Here is a 14515-nt window from a genome sequence, read left to right as displayed (position 1 = left end):
ATTTTATGCATTTCACTAATTTTACAATCATTTTGATATTTCAAGATCTCCCTCTTTCTGCTGTTCCTTAAATTTATTTTTAATATCTTCTGCATATCCAAATTAACTTAATTTACTCAGTTATACACCTTCTTTAAATATATACTCTTATGAAACTGCAAGTTATTACAATAATCCTGCCGATGTTTTTATCTGTTTACAGTTTATCTGTAAATATTCAATAAACCATTTCCATTCTTTTATAAAAAGTTTGTTATCTTGATTTCTTATTCTTCCGGTAAGTTTTGCCATTTCTGCATATTCCATATTTTTTTGTATCCAGTCTTCCTTTGCTGGGACTTGTGCTTCTTTCCATTTTGAGGCAAGTAACATTCTTGCTGCTGTAGTTGCATACATAAATAAGTTTCTATATAGTTAAGGTAGTCTATCCCTATAATTCCCAAAAGAAAAGATTCTGGGGTTTTGGGGTGTTTTTTTTACAAAGCATGTTTTAAATATCCTTTTCATTTCAGTATATATCATTTCCCAGTAAGCTTTAACCTTACTACAAGACCTTCTTCTTCTCCTTCTCCTTCTCCTCCTCCTCCTCCTCCTCCTCCTCCTCCTCCTTCTTCTTCTTCTTCTTCCTCTTCTTCTTCTTCTTCTTCTTCTTCCTCTTCTTCTTCCTCTTCTTCTTCTTCTTCTTCTTCTTCTTCTTCTTCTTCTTCGATCACTCGTAGCCAAGTAAGACTGTCTTTCATAAAGGCTGTTCGCCAGTTGGAGAGCTTGCAGGCTCTTTGTTAGTGTTTATACTACATTTTAACATTATACTACATGTTAGTGTTTATGCTACGCGGGTGGCGCTGTGGGTTAGACCATAGAGCCTAAGACTTGCCGATCACAAGGTCGCCGGTTCGAATCCCCGTGACGGGGTGAGCTCCCGTTGCTCGGTACCTGCTCCTGCCAACCTAGCAGTTCTGGCGGGAAGGTAAACGGCGTTTCCGTGCGCTGCTCTGGTTCACCAGAAGCGGCTTAGTCATGCTGGCCACATGACCTGGAAGCTGTACGCCGGCTCCCTCGGCCAATAAAGCAAGATGAGCGCTGCAACACCAGAGTCGGTCATGACTGGACCTAATGGTCAGGGGTCCCTTTACCTTTATACTACTTTTTTTTAGATTTGCCTTGAGGCAGTCTTTAAACCTCCTTTGTTGACCACCAGCATTATGCTTTCGATTTTTAAGTTCTGAATGGAGTAGTTGCTTTGGAAAACGATAATCAGGCATCCACACAAAGAACCCTCTTTTTCTTTCCATTTCCAACACTTGGGACTGTCCTTTTTTTAACCAAATGTAAAGCACTGTGGCCTTAGGCTGCCATCCCATGCACAGTTTGGATCAAGTCCCGTTGAACTGAGTGGATCTATGCCTGAGCAAAGGTGCATAAGATAAGGCTGCGCAAATCTCATGTATTGACTCAAGTTTATAAATAACTGTGACTGGAGAAGTCTTGAGCATCTGCTGGCTGAGAGCAGTTGGGCAAGGGGTTAATTTTGCAATCATTCCACGGCATGGTTATATCCCAAAGCCACCTCCGTCTGTAAAAGAAAGGGGTGGATCCAGAAGAGAGGAATCAAGAGTGTTTGTGTGTATGCCTGCATTTCTCTCTGCGGCATTTAAGCTGCCTCACGCCGTCCTCGAAGCAAGCGTCCCCAATCTTCTTTGAATTGCATGGACTAAGCATTCCCGATGGGTGGCTGAAGAAGAATAACTCTGGACAGCGACTCTTGTCAAAGCCCACCGCTGCAGGTTTCTTTTAGGCCTGAAATAATGGACTGGTAGTCCCCAAACTATGCTTCCTGCCTTAGAAACTAAACTCTGAAGAGTGAAGGATGGATCTAAGTAATGACAGCCTATTTGACAGCAATATTCCTGCTTTCCTGTGCAAGCTTGGCTTGGAAAATTACACCATTTTCTGCCCGAATCACTCTCAGCCTAAAGGTAGGGTACAGTTTATTTATATATCTGTAGCAATACATATGCATTTTTAACACCATCAGCTTCACCTGCAACTAGTTTAGGGTAAGCAGTTGATAAAGGGTTTTAAAGCAAAGCTCTGTGAAAACATTTGCTGATAATAATTAGTCATTTATATACCACATTTCAGTTCCAAATGAATACCAAGGTAGTAAGACAACAGCAAAAAAAAAGGCAGTAAGACAACAGCAAAATACAACAATTAAAACCGTGACCATGAAACGAGAATAAAACATCAGTTTCAAATACATCACCCAGAACCTCCGAAAGCTGCTAATAATGGCCAGGGATTTTTTTTTAATGAGAGTGGAAAGTCAAAATAAATGGTTTTACTTGGTAACTACGCTGGAAAATTGAACAATTGCAACACAGGGCAGAAAATAATGCAAAGAGTAAGCTGAAACACTGGTGCAATTTTAAAAGTTTTTTTAATAAAACACACACACACACACACACACACACACACACACACACACCATTGCAGTTATTATGAACTGCATATAGAAGGACTTAGAACGTTTGTGTGTGTGCTTTATACCAAAGCTGTCAAAACACAGTCATATATTATACTATCTGTTGTCTGATATATTCCTAAGTGGGTAAAAATAGGGATTTGCATAATTTAGAAGGGTTATATTGTAAGAAGTACCAGATGTTGAATATGCTACGCCTTTGAGAAAAGGCATGAGATGTGTTCCGGATAGACCAGAACTGAGCTGCTTAGAGCTAAGCTTGAGAGCGCAGCAGAAGGAACGAGACCAAACACAACCAGATCCCTGGTTTACACCAGCCTATCTAGAAGGGCTGGTTGCCACCCTTTTCACAGCAGTCAATATAGCACTGCCTCACATTTTAATTTATAGCTGCCTTCACATTTTAGGGCAGAACTACATGTCCTTCGGCAGCTGATACAGAAATCCAGCCCCATCTCCGTCTCTGATGTGCAAATCAGAGGCAGAAGAGGTATTTGCAGGGGAGAAGCAACAGGCAGCAACTGTCTCCGCACAGTTGTTTTCACCCTGTAACTTTCCTGTATGTACCTGCCCTGCTCTCGCTGCGTTGACAGGCAAACACAGTCTCAGGACTCCGGCTGGGAGGAGAGGAACCAGAGATAGGGCTTGCTAGGGAGGCAGGTCCGTATAGTAAGAGCCATGGTTTTCCCAGTAGTGATGTAGGGAAGTGAGAGCTGGACCATAAAGAAAGCTGATCACCGAAGAATCGATGCTTTTGAATTCTGGTGCTGGAGGAGACTCTTGAGAGTCCCATGGACTGCAAAAAGATCAAACCTCTCCATTCTTAAGGAAATCAGCCCTGAGTGCTCACTGGAAGGACAAATCATGAAGCTGAGGCTCCAATACTTGGGCCACCTCATGAGAAGAGAAGACTCCCTGGAAAAGACCCTGATGTTGGGAAAGATGGAGAAGGGGACGACAGAGGACAAGAAGGTTGGACAGTGTTCTTGAAGCTACTAACATGAGTTTGACCAAGCTGCGGGAGGCAGTGGAAGACAGGAGTGCCTGGTCCATAGGGTCACGAAGAGTCAGACACGACTAAACGACTAAACAACAACAACAAGGGAGGCATAGACCCCTTGCACCCTATCCTCCCTCCTGCCTGACACTTGTACCTTGCAAACGCCCTACTACACACACACACACACACACACCCCTTTGCATATCTGGGTGAACAGCTGCAATGAAGGACAGGGCTCTTGGTTTAGAAGAGGGCATTTGGGAAGTGTGCCAAGATGGCAGCAGAAAAAAGAGCAAGGTCTGAAGAATGCCAGCCCTCCAAGTTACCCCTAGGGGTCTGGCAGGCTTCGTGTGACAAGGATGAGAGAGCTGTCGCCTGCCGAAATAACCTCTTTCCTGAAACTAGGAAGGGTACAGAATCCCAGTCCATCTTACAGCCCCATCTGCACTGTGCATTGAAAGCAACATCATTCCACGGCTTCCCCCAAAGAATCCTGGGAATTGTAGTCTCTTAAGAGTGCTGAGGGTAGTTGGGAGACCCCCCTGCTCCCCTCAGGGAACTACATTTCCCAGGGTTCTTTGGGGGAAGCCCGGACTGTTCAAAGTGGCATAAGACTGCTTTAAATGTCATTTTAGCCATTTCTGCACAGTCCATTTACTTGGCTAAAATGACCGGAGGAATCAGAAATTTTAATAAGGAATGGGGAAAATTTATAACTTATCTTAAAGACCATTGTAAACAGTTAAAATTGTTAGTGGGATTGGAATATCACTTGCAGTTTAAGGTTGAATTCTGGCTATAATGGAAGAGGTAAAGAGTTTGGATTATCATAAAAGATGCGGAAGGAATTGATTAATAATAGGAGCCACAAAGGGTATGATGGAAGTCCAGGAGATTCCTTGAAATCTTGTTTTTATGTTGTACATTGGATATGTGATTGTAAAATTTTAAGTTGAAAAACCAAAGAAATAAATTTAAAAGAAGACTGCATTAAATGTTTAGGGCAGATAACAACAATAACAGGGCCTTAATTTCCAAGTTCAATGGAGGGATAGGCAAATCTGTCAGTTGAGTGACTATCTGTATAAAGCAGACAGAAAATAAATTTTGTACAACTTAGTGTGGCTGCGCAGCCTCTTCCAATTATGACGACAGTGTGTTTTTTGCTTTTTGCTTTAGACCAAGCAGTTCGGATTCTTCTCTATTCTCTGATATTTCTGCTCAGTGTCTTGGGCAACACGCTGGTGATCGTGGTGCTGATCCGGAACAAGAGGATGAGAACGGTGACCAACATATTCCTGCTGTCGTTGGCCATCAGCGATCTCATGCTGTGCTTCTTCTGCATGCCCTTCACGCTCATTCCCAACCTCCTGGAAGATTTCATTTTCGGCATTGCTTTCTGCAAACTTACCAGCTACTTCATGGGTGAGTCGATGAACATCCACATTTTGGCTGCATATGCCAAGACGTTTTCAAAATCTCCGCTTTCAGAGACCACATCTTCCAAACCACTGGGAAGTTGACCACCCTCACAGCTATTCAACAGACTAGAAATACTATATTGTGGCTGCATAGGCTGGGATCAGTCCAGTTTTAGAGCCATGGATTTCTGGTTCATTTCAGACCTGTTGCCTGCTCCCTATTCCTCACCCACCTATTTATTCTCAATAAAGTTTCACACTTTGACCACTGGTGCATGGATGTAGCAAAGGCAGCTGCCCCCCAAATCAATAAAAATCAATAGAAAAATACATAGATAACTGAGGTTTTGTCCCCCCAACAAAAAGTCTGCCCCCCTAACAAAAATCCTGACTATGCCCAGTGTGTGCAACTACCACTGTGGTCTAAACCACGGAGCCTCTTTGGCTTGCCGATCAGAAGGTTGGCAGTTCGAATCCCCCTGATATGGTGAGCTTCCGTTGCTCTGTCCTAGCTCCTGCCAACCTAGCAGTTCGAAAGCACACCAGTGCAAGTAGATAAATAGGGACCACTGCAGGGGAAACGGCATTTCTGTGCACTCTGCTTTCCGTCAGTGTTCTGTTGTACCAGAAGTGGTTTTAATCACGCTGGCCACATGACCTGGAAAGCTGTCTGTGGACAAACGCCGGCTCCCTTGGCCTGAAAGAGAGATGAGCGCCGCAACCCCACAATCGCCTTTGACTGGACTTCACCGTCCAGGGGTCCTTTACCTTTACCTTTTTTTTACATATGAGAGATTAGGTTGTGGGGAGGGGCATTGCCTTCATGCTCCCCAGGGGCCACTGTTAGCTGTGATTGTTGCCATCTGCCTGTCCCGAGACACAATGGAGTGAGTCTCTGTGAGTAAAGCCAAACCACTGGAGACTCACAGCGCCTGCTGTGGCTGCAGAGACCGCTAACCCATAACTGCTGCCTCCTGTGTTGTTTTTGCTGTTTTAGCAACACCAAAGTAACCTCTGTCGGGTCTAAGCCAGGGCAGTGAGTGTGGAGGTCCTGGGCTCCCCAGGAGACGAGAACCCCGTCTCCACCTATCATATAAAACCATATTTTCATTCACCTCTGCTTCTTCAGCAAAGGTTCTAATTAAATTTTTCTCTTTCGTGACCCACCAGTTCTACTTTGAGCGAGAGGTTCAAGAATGGTCAAGGCACCATTGGTCCAATGGTACTTTGTATGTTTGTTTTTAAGAGCTGGAATTATTATGTACCCAAAATGTCGGTGAAAAGCCATAACAGTGACAGAATATTGGGCTAGAGAAGTTTTTAGCCTTACCCACCAAGACACAATTCTTAGTTTTTTAATTATGCATCCTCTGGACAGTTGGGGGGTGGGGGTACCAGTCTCGCTTTGGGCTCCTGGGATGTGGTGCTGTAAGGGTGTTGTTACACTCCTCGGATACATAGCACAGCAGTGAAATTGGAATAATAATAATATTTATTTATTTATTTATACCCCAGGGATACAGGTGGCGCTGTGGGTTAAACCACAGAGCCTAGGACTTGCCGATCAGAAGGTTGGTGGTTCGAATCCCCACCATGGGGTGAGCTCCCGTTGCTCGGTCCCTGCTCCTGCCAACCTAGCAGTTCAAAAGCATGTCAAAGTGCAAGTAGATAAATAGGTACCACTCCAGCAGGAAGGTAAATGGCGTTTCCGTGTGCTGCTCTGGTTCGCCAGAGACAGCTTAGTCCTGCTGGCCACATGACCCGGAAGCTGTACGCTGGCTCCCTTGGCCAATAAAGCAAGATGAGCGCCGCAACCCCAGAGTCGGTCACAACTGGACCTAATGGTTAGGAGTCCCTTTACCTTACCCCAGCCACTCTGGGCAGGTCCCAACAGAATATGAAAAACACAATAAAACATTAAACATTAGAAACTTCCCTAAACAGGGCTGCCTTCAGATGTCTTCTAAAAGTCAGATAGTTGTCTTTTTCCTTGACATCTGATGGGAGGGCGGGTGCCACTACCAAGAAGGCCCTGCGCCTGGTTTGTGGTACAACTGGCACAAATGTCTAGAGCAGAGGCAGTTTGGTGCAGTGGCTGGAGGGGAAGGGGTGAAAGCAAGTCACTTATTCTCTCTCTCCCTCTAGCCCAACTATCAGAGTTGTGCCAAGGCTGCGATGGTATTCGTAGCTCCTTGGAGGAAAGGCACAATACAAATGTAACAAATAAACACTGGGTGGGCATGCCATTAGGTGCTTGAGAGACAAATGAGCCTCAAGGGATATAATTTGCTTTGATACCTGCCTGCCAACAATCAAGGCTGACTGAAAAGCCTTGCAGATTTGGGAAATTGCTTAGTTAGAAATAGTAGCAACAAGCTGTGTTCAGCCCAAGTAGAACGGATTCTGCAATTTTCTCAATTACTAACCAAAGTCAACACACTGCTTTGCAGGGGGTTAGACTAGATGCCCTCAGGGTGTCTTCCAACTCTGCAATTTTATGATTCTATTATTCCAGACTTAAGTCTCAAGCAAACCTAACAAGTGGTTCATTTTCTCCTCCGGTTTTGCCTTAAATGAACAAAATCGACTTTTATATTGCTACGTAACTTCTAACTAAATATGCTAAGGATCACAGCTGAGTAAGTAGAACTATAAACCTAACCCCACTTACTTGGAAGTAAGCCCCATTCAATTCAACAGGATTTACTTCTGAGTAGACAGGGTTAGGATTGTGCTGCCGTCCCTCTTCCTTGGTAGAGAACTATATCCTATGTGTGTAGGAATAATGGATGTAATTCAACTAACTTCTACTCAAGAGTAGACCCATTTCTAGGACTGTCAAAAAGGATTAACTCAATTTTTACTATTATTCATAAACACAAGCATGTAATGAGAAACAGGACATGGGTGTCTTTCTCTAGTAGAATTGCTAATTGTTTTGGCTTTCAGTTGTTAGCATAGGGGGAAAAATTGTCTCAAGCTGCAATATTATATACATTTACCTGAGAGAAAGCCTGATGAACTCAGTGGGATTTATTTCTGAGTAAGAAGGTGAAGGATTGTGAAGTCAAAACAAATTGTTCCTCAGATAAGAGAATCTGTTGTCTTGGGCAACCTACGTCCAAAAAACCTCTGCAAAAACCCCCCACAAAATAAGAACCTATAATAAAAATAAGAGACAAAGTTCATTTTTAAGAAACTGGGAAACACTTTTGATTAGACGATCAATAAAACAGTGAAACATAAAAAAATGGCAGTCAACAAGTTAGAGTTAATTGCCGATATAAAATCTGAGGGATGGAAGCTTGCCCTTTTTCTTGGTAATTACCGCCATAAAGACATTTCAGTGGAATACATCACCACGACATTTACAACAGTATCAATATATAGCCCTTTGTGGATTTATTATGTAAGAGATACCTTAACTTGCTAAAAGCTATAGTCACACACAGTATATTTTTGACTTCAACACTTCGCTTATTACAGATACATTTTATGTCTTAAGATATAGGATGCCTTTTCTCAGATAAGTTTTACATTTGGCACCCAAACCTTTACATTAGTGAAATTGCGGGTTTTTTAACAAAAAAAATCACAGGTATTGCAACGTTAAAATCAAGAGCCATGCTTTTGCTCGTTTATCAGTGTTGCGGAATAAGTGGGAGATGCTTTTGCACCGACAGGCGGAGACCCCCCCAACCCTGGGCGACACCCGCGTGAAATAATGACTCAAGACAATGTGTTATGGGATTAAAATTTGGCCACAACTTTATTGAAACTTCAGATGTAGGGAGACCTTGGCTTAGGCATTGGGCGTTTATCCTTCCCAGTCCCCAGCTGGGGATCTGGGGGACATCAGGGTTATCCAGAATATGTGGGGCATAGCTGTCAACCTTCCCTTTTTTTGTGGGAAATTCCCTTATTCCAGCGCCATTTCCGGCTGCTATCCCGGATTGTTAGATATCCCGCAGAGTGTTCCTGGGACACGTGAGGCTGCTGATCCCTTATTTTCAAATCTGAAAGTTGACAGCTATGATGTGGGGATTGGCCTGGCTCTGGAGAATGTCTGTTCAAGCAGAGAGCCTGCCCCCCATTTCGCCACCATCGTAGGGGAGAGCAATGACAACCTAACGGCGTATGGCCAATGCCTGCTGTCAGGGAACTGCCATCGGAGCCAGAGGGAGAGGGAGGGCTCCAGAGGGATTAAGGAGAGCGTCCCGGGAGGGAGAGAAGCAGCCCATCTTTTGGGGAAGGAAATCAGCGTAGCACCAGTGGAGAAGGGGGGCAGATGGGGGAATCGGTGAGGTGGCTCCATGACTCCTCGCCGGGGACCAGCGGGGAGAGCACGGGTCCTCCGCTGCCCACACCCTCCCTGCGCAGAAGGCTTCCGCGCAGGGAGAGTAGGCGGAGACTAGGCGTCAAAGAGCTTCTTTGCTGGAAGAAGTTCAAGAAACGCCCACTGACGGATTCTGCCAGCGACTGAGACAGCCACGGATGAGTGGCTGTCCGGACAGAATAGGGTTCACCCAGGTAACTCAGCCAGGTGTGGCGACGACTTATGCACGAGCAACCCCTAGAACCATTACACCTCCCCTCAAAACAACCCCTTTAATGGGGAACCCTGGGATCGCTGCCACGGGGGGGGGTGTCACCGCTTCATGCCCCCTCCCCCATTTAGGGAAGATAGACTAAAGGATTCCGCCCAAGGCCTGAAACCACCAAAGTTGTGATGTATTGCTACGGGAGAGGCAAAACCTGCCAATGCAGGAAAATCCCTTTCCGGCCCTTCAACAGCGACCATAACGTAGCAGCGCCCGCGTACCTATGGAGAAGAGGTTAACCTGCAAAAGAAGGCTTAATTGAGGGAGGGCAGGGTGGGAGAAGCTCTGGAGCTGACTGGAACTCCCAGGTAACCTCCACCCACTGTTGTGTGAGCTGGTCGATCCCACCTGGAGTACTGTGTCGAGTTGTGGGCACCACAGTTCAAGAAGGACACTGACAAACTGGAACGTGTCCAGAGGAGGGCAACCAAAATGGTCAAAGGCCTGGAAACGTAGAAACATAGAGGAGGGAGAAAGGTTGTTTTCTGCTGCTCTAGAGAAGCGGACACGGAGCAATGGATCCAAACTACAAGAAAGAAGATTCCACCTAAACATTAGGAAGAACTTCCTGACAGTAAGAGCTGTTCGACAGTGGAATTTGCTGCCAAGGAGTGTGGTGGAGTCTCCTTCTTTGGAGGTCTTTAAGCAGAGGCTTGACAACCATATGTCAGGAGTGCTCTGATGGTGTTTCCTGCTTGGCAGGGGGTTGGACTCGATGGCCCTTGTGGTCTCTTCCAACTCTATGATTCTATGATTCTATTCTATGATTCCCCTTACCTGGCCAGCTCTCTCCTGGCAACACCCCCCTTCAGCTGGGATTGGATAACTGGCAGAGGTAGGCGGCTACCTCCAGGTGTCCCACCTGGGGGGGGGGCGTATTCAGGCTGTAGTGGCGGGAGCCGCATTAGATTGGGGGGGGGGTTGTGCGCAACCGCACAAAGGGAGCCCCCATTTGATGTGGGGAATGGTCATTCTTCAAGTCAAAACAGTGGTAGTGGTTTCCAGCTTGTGTTCTTGGAAGCTTACCAGGAGAGGAAAATCTATAACAGTAGACCATCTCCCCTAAAAGACCTGTTGTCACTATTGCTTAAAATGCGTAGCCATAGGAGGCTATTGGGTGTTTTCCCGGGCGCCCTCTCAGTATGTGGAGATACAGTGGTACCTCTGGTTACATACGCTTCAGGTTACAGACTCCACTAACCCAGAAATCGTACCTTGAGTTAAGAACTTTACCTCAGGATGAGAACAGAAATTGTGCACCGGCAGCGGGAGGCCCCATTAGCTAAAGTGGTACCTCAGGTTAAGAACAGTTTCAGGTTAAGAACGGACCTCCAGAACAAATTAAGTACTTAACCCAAGGTACCACTGTACAGTCATACCTTGGGTTACAGACGCTTCAGGTTGCGTTTTTTTGGGTTACGGACCGGAACAGGTTACTTCCGGGTTTCGGGGTCGCATATGTGCAGAAGCGCTAAATCACGCTTTGCACATGCGCAGAAGTGCCGAATCACAGACGCGCTGCTGCGGGTTGCAGACACTGCAGGTTGTGAACGTGCATCCGCACGGATCACGTTCGCAACCTGAGCATCCACTGTACATTGAGACCCACCTGGCTGTGGGAGCCCCCTAAGTTGCGTGCCAAGGCACCCGAGCCACAAAGTTCCCAGGAGAACAATAAAACAACAACACTGACACAGAGTATTTTGGTTTATGGGTTGAAATAGGCCACAACTTTATTGGTTACAGATGTGAGCGGTTTGGCTTAGGCATTGGGGTGAAGCCAGGCTATATCTTGACTCCTGCCTTTCCGCAGTGAGTTCATGGAAGGATAAACCACCAATAGAGGGTGCCCTATGACTTACAGCGGATAGTGGCACCCCGAGGGATGCCCAAAAGGGCTGTGACATGGCCCTAGCCCATGTCTGGAATTCGAATACAATCCACCCCCCGGATCCCTTTAACAGGATACCCTTACTGAGGAGGGGAAGGCGAAAGCAACAACCTCCCTTTCAACCAAACAAAGGCTTACCCAATGCCTAACCTCACAAAAGTTGTGACGATTGCTGCTAGGTAAGCGGAAACCAAATGGCCGGTGCCAATTTGCCAAGTGGAGAAATTCCTACCCGGCCCCCACAATATGGCAGCCGACAATTGTCCATAGCAAGGTCATATCAGAGCAAAGCATGAAAAGAGGCTGGGTGTGTTGGGTGGTCCGACAGAGAGGCAAGAAGAGGGTGCCAGCCTGCCGTGCCACAATTAAATTGCCTGCGGCCACACTCACCCTGGCAGCAGGTTGGCTGGGGCTGTACCCAGCACAGATGAGCAGCCGGTCGTGATGTGCGGGGAGGCAGCGTACCTCCACACCCACATTGGAAAACTGTTGAGGCTCGGCTGACTGGCCACAATGCCACCCACCAGATAAAAGATGAGCGGACTTATTTTCCATTGAGCATTGCAGGGCCTTGGACTACATCAGGCAAGGCCAAATTCGGCGGTCCAGCTGTTTTGGGACTACAACTCCCATCATCCCTAGCTAACAGGACCAGTTGTCAGGGATGATGGGAATTGTAGTCCCAAAACAGCTGGACCGCCGAGTTTAGCCATGCCTGGACTAGGTGAGCATTGGGATCCCTTCCATCTCTACCATTATATTATTCTATGCAGCGATTCCATGGCTAACCCTAGCCCCCTTTGTGTGAACAGGGGGAGGGCATGCGTTGAAAAGGCAGCAGGATTGCACCACTGGCTCTGTCCACAACATCACATCACTTCCCTTGTGGTGCCTATGCAGGTAAAAATTGCCTGAGCTCTGCAAGTGCAGCTTTCTCCCGATTGAAGTGCAGAGCATTTGACATTCACAAGGAAACCAAAATGCTTGTTTACAAAGCTATTGTACTGCCAATCTTCCTGTATGCTTGTGAAACATGGACCACTTACAAATGTCATCTCCAGCTCCTCGAAAGATTCCACCAACAGTGTCTCCAATAAATTTGACACATCACTTTGGAAGACAGGCAAACTAATGCCAGTGTACTGGAAGAAGCAAAGATTGCCAGTGTCAAAGCAGTGATTCTTCAACATCAACTTCGTTGGACTGGTCATGTTGTGCGGATGCCTGATTATCGTTTTCCAAAGCAACTACTCTATTCCGAACTTAAAAATGGAAAGTGCAATGCTGGTAGTCAACAAAAGAGGTCTAAAGACTCTCCCAAAGCAAATCTTTTTTTAAAAAAGTAGTATAAACACCACCAACTGGGAAACACTGGCCTGCAAGCGCTCCAATTGGAGAACAGCCTTTACCAAAGGTGCCATGGGTTTTGAAGATGCTCGAACTCAGGACAAAAGGGAGGAATGAACTAAGAGGAAGGCACGCTTGGCAAACCCTCACCATGATCAACTCCCGCCTGGAAACCTATGTCCCCACTGTGGATGGATGTGTGGATCCAGAATTGGCCTCCACAGTCACTTACGGATTCACTGTTAAGACCGTGTCATGGAAGACAATCTTACTTGGCTATGAGGGATCACAGAAGAAGAAGAAGAAGAAGAAGAAGAAGAAGAAGAAGAAGAGGAGGAGGAGGAGGAGGAGGAGGAGGAGGAGGAGGAGAGGTGGCTATGCAATGCATGGACCTGTTTCACAGGAATAATGCAAGATGCTCCCTGGCAGAGTGTTTCCCCCGACACTATTTTGCAAACCACTGGGCCTTCTGAAGAAATGCATTGAGTTCAGCATAAGTGACCTTCCTCACTGCAGACCTGGAGCAACAGGGAAGAGTGCAAGGTTGCATCTTTGACCGATAATCTAATTTTCTGCTCTGTTAGATACAGATTGTAGCTGAATTATACAGCCACGCGTCAAGAGTTACGGTTTTAAATCAGGCCAGCTGTCAGAACTATATTGACTCCTTTCCTATAAATGAAATGGAAAAGTTTGTTTCATGTTGAAGGCCATTTCCTGAGTGTTAATGTGCAGAGTGTCAAAGGGTTATCCGTTCCGAGAATCAGGAACAAGAAATTATCCTTCCTTAATTAATTAGATACTCATAAAACTACAGGAACGAGTTACTAGTTCCAAATGTATTATTAAAAAGGTCTAAATGGCAAATGCTATACAGATGGGCATCTCTGCTATTTGCTACATTGGTTTCAACAAACTGTGTTCTCGGTTTCTGAGCAGCCACCGCAAATTTTACCAGTCTGCCCATAATATATTTCTCTCAACTGGGCTGCAGATAAATAACGGTCCAGCTGTCTGCCTTGGCTAGACCCACAGTTTCTCTATATGTTTATTTCTTTAATTCAGCTTATATTATACACTGAAGTACGTCGTGTCACACAGTGCTTGAAGGGGGGTCAGGGATGCAGTAAGGTCCTGCCCTCCTCCTTTTGAGGCAGATCTATAAGCATCGTATAGCTTTTCAGGTAAATAGAACTGAATCAGGCCTAACCATCCATGAGTCAAGATGGCCCTGCTTCTTTTGCTTGATCCGGTTCCCTAGTCCTACTACCCAATCCTGCATTGGTGGCTTTGATAAAATGAATATTATATTGTTGGCGAAGGGGCATAGCTCAGTGGTAGAGCACTGCAATTGTAAAAAGGTAAAGGACCCCTACGCGGTGATGTCCAGTCAAAGGCGACTATGGGGTTGCGGTGCTCATCTCACTTTCAGACTGAGGGAACCGGCGTTTGTCCACAGACAGTTTTCCGGGTCATGTGGTCAGCATGACTAAACCGCCTCTGGCACAACAGGACACCATGATGGAAACTAGAGCGCACGGAAATGCTGTTTACCTTCCTGCCACAGTGGTACCTATTTATCTACTTGCACTGGTGTGCTTTCATATTGGCAGAAGCTGGGACAGAGTGACGGGAGCTCACTCCGTCGAGGGGATTCAAACTGCTGACCTTCCAATCGGCAAGCCCAAGAGGCTCAGTGGTTTAGACCACAGCGCCACAGCGTCTGAGGCAAACAGTACCTGCCATATTCAAGTAAGACTGGGAAGGACT

At 46.0% G+C, this 14515-nt stretch overlaps 1 protein-coding gene across 2 annotated transcripts in view; it reads left to right on the top strand.

Moving 5' to 3' along the window:
- Positions 1-1624: 1624 nt before the first annotated feature.
- Positions 1625-14515, top strand: part of CCKAR (cholecystokinin A receptor) — a 28694-nt gene continuing 15803 nt past the window's right edge. The window contains exons 1-2 of one of the 2 annotated variants that reach the window (XM_081875885.1): positions 1625-1976; positions 4665-4910. In XM_081875885.1, the coding sequence (XP_081732011.1) occupies positions 1868-1976; positions 4665-4910 (355 nt within the window). In that variant the 5' untranslated portion in view covers positions 1625-1867. The remainder of the gene's footprint in view (positions 1977-4664; positions 4911-14515) is intronic. The other variant, XM_081875886.1, reaches the window with a different exon arrangement.

The sequence above is a fragment of the Podarcis erhardii genome (genome assembly GCF_964252035.2).
Source record: "Podarcis erhardii genome assembly, chromosome: 9".
NCBI classification, from domain to species: domain Eukaryota; kingdom Metazoa; phylum Chordata; class Lepidosauria; order Squamata; family Lacertidae; genus Podarcis; species Podarcis erhardii.
Note: the sequence above shows the minus strand (reverse complement) of the source record. Positions and strands in the feature narration are given on the sequence as shown.